The sequence below is a fragment of the Cydia splendana genome, chromosome 24, assembly GCF_910591565.1.
Source record: "Cydia splendana chromosome 24, ilCydSple1.2, whole genome shotgun sequence".
Lineage (NCBI taxonomy): Eukaryota > Metazoa > Arthropoda > Insecta > Lepidoptera > Tortricidae > Cydia > Cydia splendana.
Window position 1 is genome coordinate 8,601,572 of NC_085983.1, and position 24,282 is coordinate 8,625,853.

At 38.4% G+C, this 24,282-nt stretch overlaps 2 protein-coding genes across 2 annotated transcripts in view; one reads left to right on the top strand and one right to left on the bottom strand.

Annotated features, from left to right (window-relative positions):
• LOC134802113 (dentin sialophosphoprotein-like) overlaps nt 1-24,282 on the bottom strand; it is a 174,580-nt gene that overhangs the window by 34,975 nt on the left and 115,323 nt on the right. The gene's annotated exons all lie outside the window — the stretch shown is intronic.
• On the top strand, nt 14,331-16,767 carry LOC134802194 (adenosine 5'-monophosphoramidase HINT3-like). The gene is made up of 3 exons (XM_063774789.1): nt 14,331-14,600; nt 15,388-15,581; nt 16,468-16,767. The coding sequence occupies exons 1-3, from the start codon at nt 14,390-14,392 to the stop codon at nt 16,492-16,494; spliced, it is 432 nt and encodes a 143-aa protein (XP_063630859.1). The 5' UTR covers nt 14,331-14,389; the 3' UTR covers nt 16,495-16,767.

The following is a 24,282-nucleotide window of genomic DNA, read 5'->3' on the forward strand; positions in this document are numbered from 1 at the left end:
TGAAAATCCAACAACGCTTGATAAAAAGCGCCACCGTCGTCGTGTGAATTAATATACATGTTTCCATTTGTGTCATTCAAACGGTTCAAACGCTTTTTTCGCGCATTGTAAAAGCGCCCGTGACAATGAGGCCTTTTAGGCGTGTGGACGGATTCAAGCGCTTTTTTAACGCGCGTTGAAAAAGCTACTCTCGTTAGTATGAGACCTAATAAGGGTGCTATTCCATCTGTCCAATATATTGGTCCAATGTCATTGCGTCTCACTCTCTCATTCAAACTTCAAACTTCAACATTTATTCAGCAATTAGGCCACAAAGGCACTTTTACACGTCAACATTGAATTTACACACCTACAAGCAAAAATAATAACAATACATCAACAATTTTATAAAATACAAATAACTGCAATTACCAATTCAAACTAACGTATTACCATTACTTAGAGATGTATATGGTCTCTTAATGTCGAATTACATAAAAAAATCTATAATTCATAATATAAAAAAATACAGATACAGAAACACAAAAAAAATCTATAATATTTAGAGGTGTAAATATAAGATTATATACTTTATCAAATTATCCTTAGAGATGTATAGGGTCTCCAAGAGTCTCCATTAAGCAAATTGTGAGACAAATTACACATTGGACAAATAAATTGGACATGGACTAGGTGGAGTACCACCCTTTGACATCGGTTACACGCTAATTCTGGCGTCAGTTCAGTCCATCAGTCCATTCGAGTTTTGACTGATGCCAGAATGATGGAAAATGGACACGGTTAGACGATCAGTCCAGACTGACAACAGAACGCAACACAGTCATTTAGTCTTGTCTAATATGGTGTTGGTGACTGACGCGAGAATGACACAAACAGGTTACGCGATCAGTCTCCTATCAGTTTTCTGTCATTCAAAATGGACTGACGAATATTATCTATAATCAACCATCTTAGCCCTACTGTACGGATATGATGGTCGTTCTTGTCTACGTGACAGCGTGATAAATCGGTGTCCGTCACTTTCTATCCCACGGTGTTAAAAAGTGACGGTTATTTTATTACTTGGATAAAGATGGATATAAAGCTATCCATAATACGCCTGCTGAACATTATACGCGCAATTTCACCGTATGACATAAAAAAATCTTCTCATGAGTTCCAAAAAACCGGCCAATTGCGAGTCGGACTCGCGCACGAAGGGTTCCGTACCATTACGCAAAAAACAGCAAAATAATCACGTTTGTTGTATGGGAGCCCCACTTAAATATTTATTTTATTCTGTTTTTAATATTTGTAGTTGTAGCGGCAACAGAAATACATCACGTGTGAAAATTTCAACTGTCTATAGCTATCACGGTTCATGAGATACAGCCTGGTGACAGACAGACGGACAGTGGAGTCTTAGTAATAGGGTCCCGTTTTTACCCTTAGGGTACGGAACCCTAAAAAGTACCAATGGCAATTTCATAATTCTACGTAAAATTATACAGACATTTTAATCGGGACAATTTTTGATTTCGTATTTATCGAACGAGCGAGCGAAGCGAAGTGAAGTTCTTACATTCAACTTGGAACACACGGCTGGCTAGGGGCACGTCCCGGCATTTCGATGTTTTTAAGCTGAACTATCAGAGGATAGTTTGATACACAATAACTTAAGTAAATTTGTTCTAATTTAAATTAAATTGGGTGAACGTATAGTTGAGGGCATTATGTTTTAGTCATTAAATTTTGAGCAGGCTCGATCAAAAGGTTATTGAGTTAGAAGAGCTTAAAATGCTAAAAAGCTATTTGTGAGGGGTCTTGTTATTCTGGTCATTTTAATTGCAAGAAAGTATGGTCGAGTTTGGTATCAAATGAAAGTGCTCGGTTTACACATTTAATATTATTTTTTAATTTAAGATTTTAAAATAATTAGCAAGATAAAAACGAAATAAAATAAACATAATATTCGTATTTGAAATTTGACAAGAAAGATTACGGTTTACCACAGATACAGTTTATTTTAATCACTATGGTGACTTACATTTATCAATTAAGGGCTCCATGCACAGATATTGCAATAAATCGCACGCTGTTTACTGCATTCAACTGATCTTTTTGGTGAACCGCGAGTTCTCAGTTCGGGGCGAACTACTAGTTTAAATAAATACTAAATCTAACGTATAAGAAATAGAAAAATAAAGTAAAAGAAATTTCTACCAAACTAGTCTGGGTGTCTGGCGACCTACGAGCTGCCCCTTTTTTTGCTCAAAAACTCAGCCTCACTGTGCAAAGGGGGAACGCGGCCAGCGTCCTGGGAACAATGCCACAGGCTAATTTAGGGCTAGATCTATGATTTATATATTTTGTATCTGTTTCAAATAAAATTGACTTTGGGAAACAATAAAAAAAATAAGTATTATAATATCTAACGTATTTACTTAAATACATAGCAACGAAAATACGTCAGCCATTTTGAATTCGATTCAGCCAATCAAGTACCTAAAGCACACGTAATTTTAACTATAATGATTTCAAATAGTTAGCAGTTTTTTAAAAACGCCATAACTAAATCTCGATACAAACAAATATATACTTTATAAGCTATTATATTGAGTTGATAATTCCTTAAAAAATTGTAGCTTTTAGCGTCTTTTGATAATATTGCGGCTTATTTACTGTCTGCCAGGTACTTGCGCGTTTGAACAAGTGCGCGCAATTGCGTATTTGTAAGAAAATTATAATATGTTGATTAATTGTTTTTTTTTCTTCTTTGTCATTGGCCAGGTTGACGTGGACTTATGTTGACAAAATGATGTCACATGCACTATTTTTCACCACACCAACTGGTGGTGGGTCTCTTGATTGTTCAAAAACTGATAGCAAAGTTGAATTTCATTCACATGTGAGGCAAAGTAATGAAATGCAAATTTTGAGTTGTTTTCTTATGTTTGCTGGTTGAATTGACTTTTAAATGATCATTTTGAATGATATATATTTAATAACATTCATTTGGATTTTGATTTGGTTTGTTTTTATTTGATATCTTACAATTAATATTTTCTTCGGGTTGGTGTGGTGAAAAATTTGATGTTTTACTCGGGGGCAAATTTTGTTTAACCTCGAGCTTTGAAACCAATATTAGCACCCACCTAAACCACTTTGCCCCCTTGTAAAACAAATAACTATTGAAACACACCAAACGATTCTATCTTCACGCTTCGAGCAACACTGGCTTCCGACTAGGGCTCGCGGTAGCATCCGAGTTTCGTGTACCCGTCTCCGGGGCCCCGTTCTCGTGTTACACGAAACCGGATTTGTGGCCCGTTCGGAACGGGTAATTAGGATTCGTGTAATTAAGATCCGTGTACCCGTGTTACCCGTGTGTCCGGATCCACGGATACAAGGATCCGGCCTGTTCTCGACGTATAGTGACGATCGGACACGTTCTTTATAAGAGCGAAGAATGAAAAGTTTATAACGAACAATAACACATTACCAATAACAAGCAATACGAAAAAAAAACAGAACAACAACAACTAGATCCGGAGCCGAACGCACTACACGGACACGTACTTAGACGGGTTCGTGTAGTTAGGACGCTTAGCACCGCCGGGGCTAAGAACACGGACCCACGAGTTGGCGTGTAGAACGGATATGGGGCTTGGGCTCCTCCCTTCCGACACGTCGGAAGGGAGGAGCCCAAGCGATATCTTGCCGTACAAATGGTTAATGCAATTTTGCGAAGGGAAACATGCACCACAAAGTCGCACTTCTCACTATAAGCCCCTTATTCATAAACGTCTACTAAAGTTGACAAGCCGATGATAATCGTTTGTCCCTTTCCGACGTTCGATCTAGCTACGACTTATCTCTGGGAAAACGCGCATTTTTGAGTTTTTCTATGAAGTTTTATTTTCCGAGCAAAACTCGGTCTCCCAGGTACTTACCTACTAATTTATAAAATGATACAACGAAAGTAAAAAAACGTTTATTACAAAACAAAACCTTTTGCTTTAGCGCGGTATATGAATCATAACAACACTTATATTTATACTAAAATGACAAATATAATATAAACACCAATGATATACCTAGTTGAATATATTAACTAACAATATATGTACTGGAATAATACAAATTCTTCAACTACAATGAGAAGTCAGTGTGATTGCAATTGCTTCCCAAACACTTGCTGTTACTGTTAGTTAATCAATATGGAGTTTAGGAGGTACAAGGTCAAGGTACCGTAAAATGGGGTGAGTTGGGTGAAATTTGACTTTCAAACCTCGATAAAATTTTATTTTTACATGTGAAAACTGAATGGTGTGTTTAATAAGTGGTTCGGACGTTTGTATTTTATTTTGGGTAGTTCCATTTCATAACGTTGACGATAAAGAGGAAAACCCGCCACCTCACCCCGTAGTGCCTCGTATTTGGGGTGAGAGGGTTTTTCATACAAAGGTGATTTTGGAAGATTGTTGGATCGATTTTTTTTTATTATGCGTATTATTATAGCCCCATTTTAAATTGGAATACATTATTTTTGTAGCAGTAGCCTTAAAATCCCTTCTCACCCCCCTCTCAAACCTTCTCTCCCCATTCATAACCCAACTCTCCCCGCGAAACCTACTCACCCCGTTTTACGGTACCTAGAGAAATTATGACGTATAAATAACACTTTCACTGCGTGGGCTATAAAATCCGCTGCAGACTTTTCTTGGTCCGACTCGATTTAATTTCAGTACTATTTCGTAAGGTACATTGTCGTAGTGACGATAGCACAGAATAAGTATATAATAGCAAAAAGAATAGATAGTATAGAGGGGTCCTGTCATTGTAAATTTTGTAGTCACTGTAAATTTACTGCCATCTATCGACACACGACTACAACTCAAAATGAAAACGTATAAAGTTATCAAAAAATGTATATATATGGATAAATGATTTTATTATTTTTATATCATTTTGATCCATGTTCATTCACTGATATCTATGTGTTAAAATTGTAAAATATGAAACGGTGTCGTCACGCCATCTAGCCGAGGATAGGCTAAAGGTGTGTCCGACATCTATTCGAGAATGACTTTTACTTGAATTCCGAGGCACGTTTTTTTCCTAAGACTTTATTCGTCTTATACGAAGTTACATATGTCTTTGATAATAGTACTACCGTACAGATTAGATTAGATAAGATTATTTATTTCATGAAATAAATTACAGTACAACTTTGCCTAAGCCAAAATTATAAGAATTTACATCACAATCGTCAAAAACTAAAAACTAACATGCAAGCAGAAAGGAAACTTCCTACAAAACCGAAATTTGACAGCGGTTCAGTAATATATGGCACTATCCCTTTCGGCTATTTAGGGTTGTCAAAATTCAAGCCATTATCTTATCTGTGGTCGTGCACGCAAAGGGATGTCAAGTTGTGTCAACCCTAATAATTGCTCGGAGCAATGCTGAGCCGAACGGAGCCGAGTTTGCCCGAAGGTTTGAGTTTCATACCCCTGACAAGAGGATGTGGTGTCTCCTCTAGCTGTCACTGCCAACGTCGTCCCACAACAATCTAACAGATGGCGTTAGGGAGCTAGAACGCAATTTGGCAGAAACCTACATCGCGCTTAGCGGAGTTTCAAATGTCACTAATTAGGTACTATATATACAGGATGGCCCATTTAGATCGGTCAGCATGTGAAAATCTGAAACTATAAGACATACGATCTCTTCTTAGGAACCATGTCATCGAATTTAGTAACAAGAAAAACTGCATTCATACATTTATAAAAAATGTGTACTCAGCTCGGGAATCGAACCCGGACGTTTTGAAAAATAAAACTAACACTATTTCTATTATATTTCTAGATATCGATTGTGTAGGTCGTTAAGCAAGTAACTGTTACTATGAAACATGATGTCTGAAATGAATAAAATGCATTGTTTTCATATCCTTTAATTTATTTTAGTAAGTTTTCGAAATGACAACCATATTTTTAGGGTTCCGTACCCAAAGGGTAAAAACGGAACCCTAAAGACTACGCTGTCCGTCCATCCGTCCGTCCGTCCGTCCGTCCGTCCGTCCGTCTGTCACCAGGCTGTATCTCATGAACCGTGATAGCTAGGCAGTTGAAATTTTCACAGATGATGTATTTCTGTTACCGCTATAACAACAAATACTAAAAAGTACGGAACCCTCGGTGGGCGAGTCCGACTCGCACTTGTCCGGTTTTTTTTTCAATACAATATTCTTTTAAAGATAAAGATTAAAACTTAGTTTATTCAAGTAGGCATAGTTATTACAATGCGCTTATGAACGTCAAATAAAGCTATACTGGCTCCAACCCTACACCTCTGCCTCGAGTAGATTTAAATCCCCCCTCAATTGGAGGAGGGTATCCCAATATGGAACCGGCACCAAACTCGGCGGGACACACCTTTTCGAAACATTATTACATCTTATAACGTTATTCAACTCGTAAAATGGTACTTACTCCTACTACATTTTAGGTACTACCTCTCAGTGGACTTCGGTCCCCAAGCATAACACCTGCCTGGAGAGAGTACTCTCTACCTTTGCCTACATTGGTGACCCCGACGTGATGTAGTAGAGTTAGACCAAGAAAACTCTGCAGCGATTTAGATAGCCCACGCAGTGCAAGTGTTATTTATACGTCATAATTTTATAAAAGTTTGGCGTTTAAAATAACACTTCCACCGCGTGGGCTATCAAAATCGCTGCAGACTTTTCTTGGTCTAACTCTAGTATGTGACAAGGTAAGTACATGCAGTCGCGGACTTTCATTGTTGAGCCATTTCGGCTTCACTTTAAGTAGTATCCAGACGGGCCTGATCAAATCGGTCGATTTGATCATGAAAATAATTGGCGCCAATCTCATCTAGCGTCCACACGTACACAATTTAATCACCAATTTTAGAACCAAACGCACGTACAGCTCCTAGCATTCCATAGATACTAGCTTCAAAAATTGGCATTTTTGTGTCCGCACCTCCTGATTTGATCGGGCAATCGAATCAGCGAGCCAAATTGCCGTTTGCGTCCGCACCTCCTGATTCGATCGGGCAATTTAATCAGATTGGCGCAAAATTGACTAATCTGGATACGCCTTTAACTAGGACATTTCATACAGTTAGTATTGACAACCAAATTAGTTTGAACCCTAAATGGATCAACAATTAAAGTCTGTGGCCGTACGAAATTACAGTCTTTAATTTTTAGACATACGTATAAGATAATTAGGGGGGTCCCTTTGTTTCCCATAAAGTTTTAAGTCATAATGTATTGTTTATCATATTATCGTTAGTCATAAAACTGAAACCATTAACTTTTCAGGATTTTCGTAAGGTTACTCTATAGATAGGTTAGGTTAGGTTTGTTTTATGGCAATCCTGAAAAGTTACGCGTTTCTGAGAAAAAGCAATTATGACTAACGAAAATTCGGACAAACAATACATTATGACTTAAAACTATTTGGGAAACAATAGAGACCCATAATTAGGGTATAGGGTAGTATAAGCTCTCCTTTTATGTCCTAGATATTAACCTCCTGAGACTAAATGTACATTACAATGTATATATTCGTGGAACCTAATTTGAACCTTTCATGAACCAAATAAAGTACATTCAAAGTTTCAAAGTTTTTATTGTATATAAGAATCAGGTTACATTGCAGGTCGAAAATACAATTATATAAATACACATTCGTTACACTGAGATTTAACCTTTTCAGGTGTACATACATTTGCAACATATAATTATATTTATATATTACCTAAATACTGCAAATACTTATGAGTAACTTAAATAATCATTAACACAGTAATAGTAGATTGTACAACAAGGGCATAAAGTGACCCATTTTTACCCGAGGCAATGGGGTTGGCCGGTGGAAGTTATTAGCAGATGGCGCCATCATAGCTTGCCCCGTCAATCCCTAGAATTGTGTCAAATTTTTGTTTTTTTAATACCCTGGATGCCAGCTCTTTAAGCCAAATCTCATAGAAAAAGGGGCAAGCTATGATGGCGCCATCTAGGCAAACCTTTGACAGTTGCCAACCCCATTTTTTGGTCTGAGCGAAGGGAAGACCAAAATAGTAGACGAGGGTAAAAATGGACATTTATGCCCTTGTTGTACACTCTGCTTTTCACTTCGATTGCGAGGAAAATATACAAAAAATAAATATTTTAGGTTATTTTAACGTATTTATTCAAGACTAAAGAAAATTGTTCTTGGGCCGGTCGGAGGCGCGGGGCACGCCGATCGGGAGAGCGCCGGTCGGGGGCGCGCCGGCAGGGCTGGCAGTTTGTATGGCAGAATTTGGACTTTATTGCTAAGTGAATAAGGGTCGTAATAGATGATTTTACTTTATGCTCTGGAGCATAAAATGCGATTTTATGTCGTCTACGCACGACATAAAGGTGCACTTTTTGAGCATGAGAAGTGAAAAAACATTTTTCAATAAGCCATATTTTTGTGTTTGACTTGAATAGTTTGAGATCCATATCTTTAAAACGGTGAGGTAACTTATTATAAATTGTGATACACATAATATAGGCGTTTTTTGCAGTTAGTGACAAGTTTACATATGGCTTTGGCAATCTGTGTTTGTACTTAGGTCTAGTTACGCGGGAACCCACTGAGCTATTATCCGTGAATAGGTATTTATATTTGTGGACGAAAATAGAAACTTCATAAATATAGAGACTGGGAAAAGTAAGAATGTTATGTTTTATAAAATATGGACGGCATGAATCTGAATGAACTGAAAATATAGCTCTAATGCAGCGCTTTTGGACAATGAATACATTATATTTATCAGTGGAGTATATATCCCCAGATTGTTATGCCATATCTTAAAATTGAATGTACATATCCATGATATGCTACTAACGCTGCTTGAATGGAAACAGTTTGACTCACTCTTCTCAGAGCAAATACAAACCTTTTTACTTTGAAACATATTAAGATGCTGCAGGTGGGGACAAATAATACTTTGTTAATTTGTGAAACTGTGAGATACCCGTACATGTTGAGAGCATAGAGAAATATAAGTAAAGAAAGAGTGGTAACTCCATACATCAGTTTTCTTATCAAAACGCGAGTTATTTCCTATTCCTAATCGACATCAAAGAGTATAGTAGAAAGAAAGAAAGAAGATGTATAGCGAATACAGAACACACAATATAAAAAAAAAAGAAGTTACTTAACCTATAAACATTATATACGTAATACCTATTACGATGCTATTATTACTAAACAATTATGTTGTCTTTCATGTACCCAGGAAAACCCTGACTGTTTGAGTTCCGAGTTGTTTAATTGTATTAAAAAGGAATTTGATGCCTGTTTCATTCAGAAAAAGGTGCAAGGCAAGGCCAAGACTAAATTTAGCGACTGGGCTACACCGGATATTCACGAGAAAAGACGCCGGCTCTACGACTTATATGATTTAAAGGCAACTGATAAAAGACCGGAATTTCTGGAGTACGTCAAGAATTATTCTAAATCTTTTAAGATGTTGTGTGTCGCCGCTAAAGTCGATTATTTATCGAAAAAGATCCTAAATTCCAGCGATAAAGTCAAAACTGTATGGCAAGTTATCAGCAATGAAACTGGAAAACGTAAACTGAAGGATCCGCACTACAACCTACGAATTGCTGACACTTTAGTAAGTTCCGACCGTCAAGTGGCAGATCATTTTGAGCGGTTTTTCTCGAATATCCCGGTAGAAACAACAAGATCCCTTAATTCATCGCCAGACGTCGCTGAAGAAATTTTGAAGACAAATGTGGCAGAATGTACAGAAATCTTCAAATTTTCGTATGTCTCTCCGAATATAGTTCTTAAGACTTTTAGGTCTTTAAATTTAAAGAAAACAGAAGATCTTTGGGGCCTGTCTGTCAAAGTATTAGATTCCATTATTGAGTCAATTACACCATACTTAGCTGAGATTTTCAACAGATGCATTGATGCTGGAATTTTTCCAGATATTATGAAACATAGCAAAATTATCCCTCTGTTTAAATCAGGAACAAGAACAGATCCCACGAACTTTAGACCGATTTCAATACTACCGGCATTAAGCAAAGTGTTCGAGAAACTTATTCTGAATCAACTATTGTCACATTTCAACAGAAACAAACTGCTTGATAGCAATCAATTTGGTTTCACCAAAGGTCGATCAACTACTGACGCCGGTGCGGTACTTCTAAAACACATCTTTGATGCCTGGGAAAAAGCTCAAGATGCTGTTGGAATTTTCTGTGATCTGTCAAAGGCATTTGATTGCGTTGATCACGAAAATTTAAAGAGAAAATTAAGCCGCTATGGGATAAAAGCTAGTGCCCTTGACCTGGTCTCATCGTACCTTACGGATAGAACTCAGCGAGTAGTTATTAATGGAACTCAATCGGCGGGGTCCCCGGTAGCCCTCGGAGTGCCTCAAGGTTCAATTCTTGGTCCCTTCCTGTTTTTGGTATACATTAATGACTTACCAAAAGTTGTGCAAGATAGACATGATATAGTGTTATTTGCAGATGACACTTCCCTTATATTTAAAGTGGACAGAAAGGAAAATAGCTTCGAGAGCATTAATGACGCGCTATCTACCATAGTAAACTGGTTTACGGCAAACAATTTGCTTTTGAACGCCAAGAAAACCAAATGCATCAAGTTTACGCTACCTAACGTCAAGCAGGTAAATAACAGCAAGATTAAAATAAAAGGTGATACGCTGGAATTTGAGGATCGAACTGTTTTCCTGGGAGTCACTCTAGACTCCAAACTGCAATGGCATGCACATATAGGCACTCTAGCCGGAAAACTTAGTTCAGCAGCCTATGCAGTGAGGAGAATCAAACAGCTAACAAACGTAGAGACGGCCAGGCTGGTATACTTTAGTTACTTCCATAGTGTTATGTCATATGGAATTCTGTTGTGGGGAAAAGCGGCAGATATTCAGACAATATTTGTGCTGCAAAAACGAGCTGTACGTTCCATCTATGGACTGGGCGCTCGAGTATCCCTAAGAGAGAAATTCAAAGAAGTTAACATTCTTACCGTTGCATCTCAATACATACTAGAGAATATTATGTATGTTCGGAAAAACATCCACGAATTCAAGGTTAACAGTGATATCCATAACTATAACACTAGAAACAAACATAAGCTTGCCGTGCCCGCCCACCGCCTCCGTAAGGTTAGTACGTCTTTCGTCGGGAACTGTACACGTTTTTATAACAAAGTCCCCACTGATGTAGTGAATTTACCACTTCACAAATTTAAGTCGCACATTAAGCGCTCCTTGTTAAGTAAGGCGTACTACACTGTAAATGATTTTATAAACGATAGAGATGCCTTTAAGCAGGTAGCTTGATTTCATTAGTATAATAAGAGCTAAATAAATATTGTTTTTTTTTTTTTACATTGTGAATTAAATATGCTAGTGTCCAGTAGAATTGACACATGAGACAATGATGTTCTCGCTTGATTAAATTGTTTAATTTAATTTTAGTTTTGGACACTTGGAGACCTTATACATCTCTAAGTATTTATTTATATATTTTATTTTTGATTGTACATACCTATATTTTTAATGTTTCTGACACTTAGAGACCTTTACATCTCTAAGTCAACTTAGGCTAGTAATTATGTGAAGCTATACTGTCTTTTTATGTAACATACGAGCACAAAATGCCGTGTCTTACAGCTACTCGTACATGTTATTACTATTTTAATATTATTATAGGCCGGTAGCTTGAACATGTCATGCTCGCTTAAAAGTCTTTGCTTACGGTGGCGTCGTTGATCGGGTCGCCACTTTCCCGAATGAAGGTTGAGGGAGGCGATGGCTGAGATACGCGTCATACTCGTGAACGGGTGCTGTTTGTGGAGACTGGTCTGTTTAAGCTAACACAAGCTATTATACTTAGTAACTTTATTTTTATTAATTAATTACAGTGAGACGCCTCATTCTGCTCTCGTATGTTTCTTTTCTCTTAATGAATGTATTAATTATACAGGATATTGACTCTTGAAGACCCTATACATCTCTAAGGATAACTTGATAAACTATATAATCTTATAGTTCTGACACCTAGAGACATTTACACCTCTAAATATTATAGTTTTTTTTTTTGTATTTTGTATCTGTATTTTTTATGTAATTCGACATTAAGAGACCATATACATCTCTTAGTAATTGTAATACGTTAGATTGAATTCTTAGTTTTATTTTATAAAATTGTTGATGTTATTATTTTTGCATGTATGTAAATTCAATGATGACGTGTAAAAGTGCCCTTGTGGCCTATTTGCTGAATAAATGTTGATGATGTTGATGTTGATGTATTACGTATCTAAAATCTTAACCAGACTATTGTACCTTATAATAATAATTAAACATATGCTGTGACAAATGGTTTGGGCGTCAGGATTATGCTGCCAGCATCAACTCAGCATGAGTGACACTGCAGCGCTGTTTTTCAGCCCAGACCAGGTTACCAACCAAAATAAATTAATATAGCTCCGCACTTAACATCTACACAACACAAATACAATACTTAGACTTAGCAACTAACGGAAAAATGGGCAAAATAAACTTCAATTTATATAATTCAATCAAACATCAAACATCAACATTTATTCAGCAAATAGGCCACAAGGGCACTTTTACACGTCATCATTGAATTTACATACAAGGAAAAATAATAACATCAACAATTTTATAAAATAAAACTAACAATTCAATCTAACGTATTACAATTACTAAGAGATGTATATGGTCTCTTAATGTCGAATTACATAAAAAATACAGATACTAAACACAAAAAAAAAATCTATAATATTTAGAGGTGTAAATGTCTCTAGGTGTCAGAACTATAAGATTATATAGTTTATCAAGTTATCCTTAGAGATAACAAAGTGCCAAAAATCTTGTATCCATTTTTTTTTACCTAGGTAAGTATTATAGTAAGTAATAAATAAAAAAATAAAAAATAAATAAATATTGGGGACATCTTACACAGATCAAACCTAGCCCCAAACTAAGCAAAGCTTGTACTATGGGTACTAGGCGACGATATACATACTTGTATAGATAAATACATACTTATATACATAGAAAACAACCATGACTCAGGAACAAATATGAGTGTTCATCACACAAATAAATGCCCTTACTGGGATATAGTATATTATAAATAGTATAACTGCGTCAAACAAATCTTGTCAGTAGAAAAAGGCGACAAATTTGAAAAATGTAGTCGTGAAGGGATATCGTCTCATAGAAAATTTGAATTTCGCGCCTTTTTCTACTGACAAGATTTGCTTGACCATCTATAAGAAGCGACAACATGCATTTTATAATCAGTAGACCATGCTGATTCCAACAATACAACTTATACAACATTCCAACAAACCTTTTCGGTCCTACGAAAATCTATAGTTGACATCTAACGTCAAGTAGGGTAAGTGAAATTTTGGAAACGAGTGTTTTAATTCTCTATGGTTGAGAGCGTTTTTCTTGGTCGACACATATTATGAACTCTCGCTAATGTTCGCGTACCGCTGAGAACATACAGCCAGATGTGAACCTTGTTTTTTTTATTATAGTGTCCTATTTGACCTGGTTTGTTTAAAAACATTCTTTTATTTACAAATAAAATAGTTAACCATGTATGAAAATGTTTTCATACTCGAGTACAAGTAGAGTCCAAGCTTACTCTACGCATACTTTGAACTGGCAATGTGTGAAATAGTACAGTCAGCAGCAGAAGTTGCAAAGCGGACGAGGTGTTCAAAATTACCTTGACACGCTCTTATTCTCTTGACAAAAAAGCGCGTCAAGATCATTTTGAACACCTCGCCCGCTTAGCACCTTCTGCCGCTGACTGTACATTACGATACAAGTGCGATAAGTAGGAATTTTGAAACGTGCGGCAATAAATTAAAACACGACCGAAGGGAGTGTTTTAAATCGCCACTCGTTGCGAATTACCTTTTCGCACATTTGCGTTGGCGTTTGCGGACGCACACACAGCCTGATTTGATCGGTAGAATACATAGAGTTGGTCAAACCAATTTGTCAGTCAGTAAGAACCAGTACTCATCCTTTTCTTTTGGGTGCTAGTACTAATGTAAGACAAAGATTTGAATGTTCATAGTTCATGATCAATGATCATGAATCGGGTAAGTTTCAAGAAGTTATAAGGTGCTGCCATCTAGAGACCAGACACCGAACTAATACATCATGAAGCGTTTTAAACAATTACTTAAATAGTTTTACTAAACGTCACTGTCAACTTTCAACTGTCACTGTCAAAATTGTCTGATGACAGAAGCGTAAACTTTAGATTTTACAGTTTTTCAGGAAATTTCTGTTAACCATGGCTGCAGGAGCCCCCGAAGCCCCATCTAAATCAGCTTGTATATTCTGTAATATAGTGAACAAGCTAGAAGACACAGAGATACTGTACGAAGATGAAGAAATCTGCGTGTTTCGTGACATCCGACCAGCAAGTCGGTTCCACATTTTGACCATTCCGAAAAGGCATATTGAGGACGTTAAATCTTTAACAGCCGCTGATAAAGACTTAGGTAAGGTAACAAAGAATGTGACTATTGATATTATATTTATTTAAATGAGCCTAGAGCGTTCCAATGCCGGGCATAGGCCTCCCTCCTCCCTTCCACGTACCCGATCTTGGACCCGTTTCCCACCAGTTCCTGTGAAAGGTGTCAAGGTCATTTCGCCAACACCGTCGAGGTTTGCGGACCCACATCAAACCCGGGGTGGGTTTGATGCGGGATCCAAGGACAGGTAAGGTAACAAAGAATTTAACTATTGATATGTACTTGCTTTTCTTATCGAAGATAGCTAGGATAACAATAGCAATTGTATACGTTTAAAGTTGAAAATGTTGCATTATCAAAATTGTGCAAGTAGGACTTTGAATGATTTTATTTGACATTTTCAATATCAAAGACTAAGATTCTAGTCTAGGAGTTGTGAAGCTAGACATTGGAATATCTAATGTGTGTAGTGGTACCTTTTGGTTGAAAACATCACATATTGTTTATATATTATAAAGAAACCTCACCTTGGAGAACAAAGTTGTCAGGATGCTTTTACCTCTGCAGAAGTCAAAGCATCTGAATTACTGTATGTTAATATTGTTTAGTAGTAGTTGTATTTTAAAAAATTGTTGATGTATTGATTAATATTGTATTGTTATTTTTGCTTGTATTTAAATTCAATGTTGACATGTAAAAGTGCCCTTGTGGCCTATTTGCAGAATAAATGTTGAAGTTTGAAGTTTGTTTAAAATATAAATGGTCCCTTTTCCTTCACTCATATTAATTTTGTATAATTTTACAATTCCAGTTGAAAAGCTGCTAACCGTAGCCAAAGAGATGTTGACCAAGAACGGCCTGTCAGAAGACGTTGCCAGGTTCGGGTACCACTGGCCACCGTTCCGGAGCGTGAAGCACCTTCACTTGCACACCATAGCTCCGGAGAGTGAAATGGGTTTCCTCGCCAAAATGATGTTCCGGAAGGATTCTTATTGGTTTGTTTCGGTAAGTTACCGCCTGTTACAGTCAGCAGCAATAGTTGCTCGCGGAGACTTCGACAGCTGAAGAGACCACAGCTCCGGCTTATAGCCGGGGCAATAACTGGACACGCCTCATTTAACAAGCACCTACTAACCCTACGTGTTACAGATAGCCCCCTCTGCAGAGCGTGCATGGAGGCAGAGGAGACAGCCGCCCACGTCATTCTTGAATGCCCAGGGGTGGCAAAATACCGGGCACAACACCTCGGCTCACCGGGGTCTCTCCCAGAAGTCGTCGGCAACGTCAAGGGTCTGCTAGGCTTCTTGGTAGAGTTGGGTTGGCAGGAATAGTGCCGCCAACCCAATACGCAAAATAGGCGCGATATTATGACGTCGAGTTGCGGAAACCAAGCCCGCGAAAACCTATAACCTATAACCTATAGTTGCTATATGGGGGAGGTGTTCAAATTATCTTAACGCGATTTTATTGTTAAGAGAATAAGACCGCGTCAAAGTAATTTTGAACACCTCGCCCGCTTAGCAACTTCTGCTGCTGACTGTACCATCAGTTATGTTCAAAGTATTTAGGGTTCCGTACCTCAAAAGGAAAAAACGGAGCCCTTATAGGATCACTTTGTTGTCTGCCTGTCAAGAGTCAAGACCCTTTATCACGGCAATGCGTGGAGGTATCGCGTTGAAATTAAAACCATATTTTTCCTTTATTGCCTGTCTTTTTCTAACTGCATTAATTAAAAGGAACGGGTAATGTATCCCGCGCGTTGCTGTGACGTAATATGTGGATGAACCCTAAGGCATAAAATGGATTTTTTGGCATACAACATAGGGGGTTTCAAATTTATACTTTTGCGCCCCTGTTGAACAAATAACTATTGTATTTTTTTTTGTTTTAGCCTGATTACGTGATGTCAAGACTATGACGTGACAGAAGTGATGAAAATATTCCAATTTTTGCACATGAACGAGCGGAGAAGACCAAGTTGGGATGAGCTTGTCATTTGATTTTGAACCTAACGGTAAAAGAGTTAGGATCTATTTTGATGTACAATTTATTTGCAATAAAAACTTGTATTATGTAGGTAAAGTACCTAATGGACAATGGTTAATGATTATTATTTATTATTATAGTAATGTAATCGTATTTAGTCTTATTTATTGTTGTTATATTGGGTTAGAATACACGATTAAAGTTATATTATCTATTATTAAAAACTGCCCTGATTTCTTTTGTATAGAAGATTAAAATATAATTATAATAACCCAGGCCATAGAACGTCAATAGGTGGGTCCACACAAAACGAGCCGGAGCCGCCTCGCAAGGCAATTGCCGCGCGGAGCATTGTCACATTGCCTCGGGCGATGCGCGTCTCCATCGAGCGAGCTGCTTCGCGCGGCAATTTCCTAGCGATGCGGCTCGTTACTAATAGCAATTAGTAACACCTTATTTAGCAAAGCGACTTCAAAAAAGTTGTTGTAGATAGTCAAGCAAATCTTGTCAGTAGAAAAAGGCGCGAAATTCAAATTTTCTATGAGACGATATCCCTTCGCGCCTACATTTTTCAAATTTACCGCCGTTTTCTACTGACAAGATCTGCTTGACCAACTATATCTCAAAACTGCGTCAAGAGCATAGAAGGTAGCATCCTATAGAAGTGGTATACGCGTGCCTCCGTGTGGGACAAAACATACGCGATGCGACAATATTAAAAACACGTTTTAACATTCCTGACAATATACCAAAAACAATCTACGTAATTCGGTCGGGTTATTTGTTGCCCACCATAAACCATACTAAATTTATGGTGGAGAACAAACAAAATGTGAGACTGTGACTAGGACAAGCAATAATACCGCTTTCTCTGCTACTCCTATTGAAAGTTCCATAAGTGCCACACGCTCATCTAAGGTGATGGAGCGTGTGGTAAACAACCAGCTCCTTAAGTACCTCGAAGACCACCAGCTAATTAGCGACCGGCAATACGGGTTTCGCCGTGGTCGAGGCGCTGGAGACCTTCTTGTTTACCTCACTCACCGATGGGCCACCGCCATAGAGAGTAAGGGAGAGGCACTGGCTGTTAGCCTGGATATCGCAAAGGCCTTCGATAGGGTTTGGCATAAGGCACTTCTCTCAAAACTTCCCTCATACGGGCTTCCTAAGGGGTTGTGCACATGGGTTTCCAGCTTCCTGTGTGGGCGTAGCATTTCAGTCGTCACTGACGGAATATGCTCGGACTATAAGCCCATAAACGCTGGCGTACCCCAAGGATCTGTACTATCGCCTACTCTGTTCCTTCTGCATATCAATGATATGTTATTGACTAACAATATTCATTGCTATGCAGATGACAGCACTGGCGATAGCTGTTATACAGGTCGTGTAAACGCCCCCCCTGAGCAGGTGTCGGAGTGTAGGATGCGACTTGTGTCTGAGATCGAGACGTCCCTTGAACAGGTCTCCGAGTGGGGTAAACGTAACCTCGTCCAGTTCAACCCCAGTAAGACACAAGTCTGTGCGTTTTCCGCTAAAAAAGCCCCATTTGTCACGGCGCCAAAGTTTCAGGGCATTCCCCTTACCATGGCTAAAAGTATCGGGATACTTGGTGTCGATATTACGAACGAAGTCCATCAGTTTCGGAGTCATTTGGAACATAAAGCCAAACTGGCCTCCAAAAAGCTTGGGGTGCTTAACAGAGCCAAACAGTACTTCACATCTAGTCACCGGCTTTTGTTATATAAAGCGCAGGTTCGACCTCATATGGAGTACTGTTCTCATCTCTGGTCTGGCGCTCCACAATACCAGCTCCTTCCTCTTGACTCCATCCAACGGCGGGCAGTTCGTATTGTCGGCGATCCCGAACTTACTGACGGCTTAGAACCTCTTAGCCTTCGGAGAGACGTTGGCTCTCTTTGCATGTTCTACCGTCTGTACAATGGGGAATGCTCGGAAGAACTTTTTGATTTGGTGCCATCGTCTCGTTTCTATCACCGCACCTCCCGCCAAAGGAGCAAAGTTCATCCCCACTTCTTAGATACATGGCACACCAAGAATAAGCGGGCATCTCGCTCGTTTCTTCCCAGAACGTGCAGAATGTGGAATGACTTGCCTCCTGAGGTATTTCCTTTGCGCTACGACATGGGATTCTTCAAGAAGCGGGTATTTAGGGTTCTCAAGGGTCGGCAACGCTTAAGTGGCTCCTGTGGTGTTGCTTATGTCCATGGGCGACGATGACCGCTTCCCATCAGGCGGCTCGTCTGCTCGTTTGCTGACTATAACATAAAAAAAAAAAAAAAAAAAAAGTGCATCTCGTTCAGTCATTTGGCCCCTCCCCCGTTTCATCTCTATATTATTGTACCTCTACGGTCAAGGAACATTTATAGCAATATGTAATTTTTATTATTGACGGATGCGGACACAGAAACGGAGACGGACGGTATGGTCTAAGAGCTAGCCACGGCAACAGGTATGCAATTTATAGAGCAACGAAATCCCTCTAGTTAGTATGCCATATATATAGCTCAGGTAAAATTTGCTCGTGATCTTCCTGCAGGCGCACAAGTGATTGTGTATTTTTATCACCTAGCACTACTTTTCCCCCAAATAAAACGCCTGGCATTGTTATATTTGAATTAAATACATAATTAGCTATTATATCACACCAAACACAGAGCTCTATAAATTGCACACCTTCAATTGATTTTACAACCCCTTTGTTGCCTATCCACTCCCGCACCCACCGCTGAACAGCTGCCAGGCGCCCAAATTAATTAATAATGATAGTATGGCACACTAGAGGGATTACGTTGCTCTATAAATTGCATACCTATTTCCGTGGCTAGCTCTCCGGCTAGTATAATATGAGTGCACCAGAGACCGTAATATTTATTTGTTTTACAAGGGGGCAAAGTTGTTGATTAACCGCTCGTGCTAATATTGATACCCGAGCAACCGAAAGATTCCAAAACCACGAGCGTAGCGAGTGGTTCGAAAAATGGAATCTTGAGCGTTGCGAGGGTTTCAAAGCACGAGGGTTAAACAAAATTTGCCCCCGAGTGAAACACAAAATTTTTCACCACACCAACCGGAAGCAAATATTAAATGTAAAATATCAAACAAAATCAAACCAAATCAAATTCAAATGAATGTTATTAAATATCTATCATCCAAAAATCATCATTTAAAAGTCAGTTCTTCCAGCAAACATAAGAAAACAACTCAAAATTTGCATTTGATGATTACTTTGCCTCACATGTGAATAAAATGCAACTTTGCTATCAGTTTTTGAAGTGCAAAGTAAGCCTTTCCGAGCTGGTGTGGTGAAAAAATAAATATTGCTACTAATTATTGGCGTATCAGCAACCTTATGAGTCTTATGAGTTAAGATAGATTCAGAAAATAGCCTTTTCGAAATCACCATCACCTATTCGAAAAATCGGACAAGTGGGAGTCAGACTCGCGTTCCAAGGGTTCCGTACGCTTGACTGCACATTCCTAATAGGTTTTCCTGTCATCTATACCAGGGCTCTCCAAACCCCGGCCCGCGGGAGCGAGGCTCCAGGAATTCAGCCCGGGCCCGCGCGAACTTTCTGAGTCGCAATATGGCCCTCAGATAAAAAAGTTTGGAGACCCCTGATCTATAGGTAAAGAACTATTTTCTGTATTTTTTTCAAAATTAGCGCGATGTAGAAAACGCCGCTCTCGTTTTGTAACTAATATAAACTAGTTAACAAATATAACGCTAGATGGCGCTGTACCGAGAGCGCAGATTACTATTCTACATCGTGCTAACAATTTTTTTATTTTGTTTGTATATAAGGATTGCGAGTTTTTTTATAGCTTCATTTGTGAAGCTGAAAAAACTGAACTGAGGTCTTAGATTGACGTAGTAGAACTTGGCATAGTGATTAGCAGTCTTTACTGACTACTTGTCTCGTGTATCTTTATCCTGTCTGTACATGTACAAAGATATGTTATCTGCAGAAATTATCAATAAGTAATTAAAAACAACTTTCAATCACAAAATAGTCAAGCGAGAATCTTTAACAGTGCTGGAGGGTTTTAAAAATGGATGTGCTAAAACTAATATTCAAATCACGCTATCATTGCAGACTTTACGTCAGAAGCCCCCTCCAGACTATGCGCGTGAATCGCGGGCGAAGCCGCGAACGCGAATGTGGAGTCGATTTCGCTGTCTGCGAAAATCGACGCCACACTCGCGTTCGCGGCTTCGCGCCGCGATTCGCGCATGAGTGTGGAGGGGGCTAGAGGGCCTAGTACCGCGAACCACGTTGGACGTATTGCCTCCATGTAAAATAACACTTACGTCACAGAATAAATAATAGTACTAGGTACAGAAGACTCACTCTCTAACAAAACGCTTCGGGCTATAACCGCGAAAATCCAAGTTTGCAAATTGCGGGCATTTTTCTCTGTCACTCTAATTACGCCTTCATTGGAGTAAAAGAGAAAGGTCCCCGCAATTTGCGAATTTCGGTTTTCGCGGTAGCCCCTCTGTTACGATCAGCATAGATATAGCCGCTAGGTGGCGACTGGCGACAGCACCACGCGCGGCTTATGGCTTTCCCCAAAATTGGTGTGGAACGGATGTACTTTTAGCTACCTGTAGCAAAGCGACGAAATCGCGGAGTGAGCCACGCCTGCTTATGGACGCTTGCGTGTTACACTGCATTCACCTTCTAACTTCGTCACCTTGCTTTTATATCCCCAACCTTAGAGGATATAACCAACGGAGACGCCATGTCTAAAATTTTCGATACAAAATAGTCTGCCGTTTTTTGCGGGGGAGGGGCACATCAAATGTATAGGTACGTCATGTCAGATAAACGTCAGTCCATACATAATATATGGTTGACATGTGGTTGACCATTGGCCGCCTATTTTCGACAGAGGGGAACGCCTGTTAATGGCGGCTCCATTGTTAATTACTCCGAGTCCCCAACACTAAAATGGCAGTTAGATTGCCTCAATTTACCCAACCGATCTGTTATTTTGTAGGTAGTAGCAGGCGTGGCTCACTCCGCGATTTCGTCGCTTTGCTACAGGTAGCTAAAAGTACATCCGTTCCACACCAATTTTGGTTGCTAGCCAAACGCGCGTGGCGCTGTCGCCACCTAGCGGCCATATCTGTCCTGATCGCAACAGACGCGTTTTGTTAGAGTGTGTCTTCTATACCTAGTACTATTATTTATTCTGTGGTAGTAGGTACAACTGTCCATCGGTGGACCTTATGCCTATTGTAATAAGGTCTACGTACCGTCAGTTAACAGTGTGAGCGATGGTACCTATAAATCGTCAGGTGACAAGCAAAACTCACTAATTACCACCACAAGTTCATAGCCATAGTGAACCTTATTAGTACTAGAAGAAGGTGGATTTTTGTTTAAATTTTTGAAGTGAAAACTTCTTTAGCGGCGCTGTGCCTTTTTTGAGATGGGGAAAAAATGTTAAACTCGCGACAGCGTAAGACGTAAGACGCTTCGTAAGACGGACACGTGACCTGATCGAAAAACTGTTACAATGTCATTAACATCAACATTTATTCAGCAAATAGGCCACGAGGGCACTTTTACACGTCATCATTGAATTTATATACAAGCTAAAATAATAAAATAACAATGCATCCACAATTTTATAAAATAAAACTAACAATTCAAACTAATGTATTACAATTACTTAGAGATGTATATGGTCTCTTAATGTCGAATTACATAAAAAACCTATAATATGAATATAAAAAAAAATACAGATACAAAAACACAAATAAAATCTATAACATTTTAAGAGGTGTAAATGTCTCTATATAGGTGTCAGAACGATAAGATTATATAGTTTATCAAAGTATCCTTAGAGATGTATAGGGTCTCCAAGACAAGGGTGTAATTAATTAATAAAAATAAAGTTACTAAGTATAATAGAGTTGAGTTTTCACTTCTGCCGGCACTCCCGGAGTGCAACCCGTTGTTTTTTTTTAAGTGAAAACTTCTTTAGCGGCGCTGTGCACTTTTTGTGATGGGGAAAAAAATGTTAAACTCGCGACAGGTCACGTGACCGTAAGATTCGTAAGACGTAAGACGGACACGTGACCTGATCGAAAAACTGTTACAATGTCATTGAGTTTTCACCTCTGCCGGCACTCCCGGAGTGCAACCCGTTGTTTTTTAGTAATTAGTTACTTTTTCTTGTCACCCACTGTCACCTGACGAAATAATAGCAGGATCATTGGGTAATGGATGGTAATGGTAATAAAGGCTAGTTAAACAGCAGAGGCCCTACCTCTAACATCGAAGAATCGAAAATCGTTATCTATCTCTCTTTTTATTATTAGATTAATTAAATTATATTGATGTTGGCCGTAGGCCCTCAGAGATTAACCTAGAATGTTAGTAAATAGCTAAATAGACTGCGGAACCCTAAAAATGATCCGCTAATGAAAATAGGTCCGCCTTATTTTATCTTATCTGTTGTATCGAAATGGAGTTGCCAGTAATCAATATCTGATATTATATGTTAATATGGATAATATTCGAGAATATTTGTGACGTTCCACGGGAAAAGGTACCTTATGAGGGTTTCTAGTTTCGGAGATATGAAATGTTTTGTAAAGAGGTGAAAAAATGCTCAATTTTTTTTTATTGTGTGATCTGAAACCTTAATGCGTAACGTTTGTTTACCTGTTTTTATTTTTGTTATAAGTTAGTTATAAGCCTAGTAATGTCGTCTCAGAGTTTAGTAGAAAAGGTACCTTATGGAAGAAAGATTGAAAATTCCCAAAAAAACTAGTCAATACGGGAAAAGAAGTTTGGTAGAGAACTGTATTAGCATTCTGCAAAACTAATTTGATAATTTCAGTTCTGGTTGGGGCGCCTCGCAAATATTATAACCGTACATAGACCGACATCACAAATCCAAGTAGCCTGCTATTATACCAAAGTTACTCTCGTCAAGTCTTTCTTAACTAGAATAATCTTCATTTGGTTTGGTCGCATGCAGTAAATCAGCCATTGGTTTGCTGAAAAATGCCAATACCCGACGCATTACCTTATGGAATATCTGAGGTCATTGAACCTCAATGCCGCTTATCTTCAATAGCAACCGAAATATATTATTGATAAGAAATAGACGATTTATACCATCTTAACCCCAAAATATTATTAGTTTATCCTAACTTGTTCATCATCATCATGCCTCATCATGTAACTTAATCACAAGGTACCTTTTCATTACATACAAATTATTGGTCTTTTTAAGATTATTATGACGAAGAACTAATTAAATTTGGGGCAGTTTAATGTAAATTAATATTTTCTATTCATAAAAGATAAACTGTAATATGATTGATATTTTGTAGTGATGTATTATTAGATTTATTTCCATAAGGTACCTTTTCGTAAATGTATGGAGCAAATACTGTTATTGTTATGTAAGTTTAAAGTGGCATAAGGGGTTAAATATAGTATTTAGTTGGGGTTTTAGGATTTATTTCATTTGAATGACAGAATTTCTTTATGTGCTCAGAAAAATTGATTGTGTGTCACATTAAAAGTAAAAATATTCAATTTTGTGATTTTATATGAAAAAGTCAGAAAATACATTTTCACCTCTAAATCGGTATTGTTTTTTGCTTAAACTGTCTGTCAGTGTCGTTTTCTAATAGATAAAATTTAAATCTTGAGAGCTCATTGCAATCAAT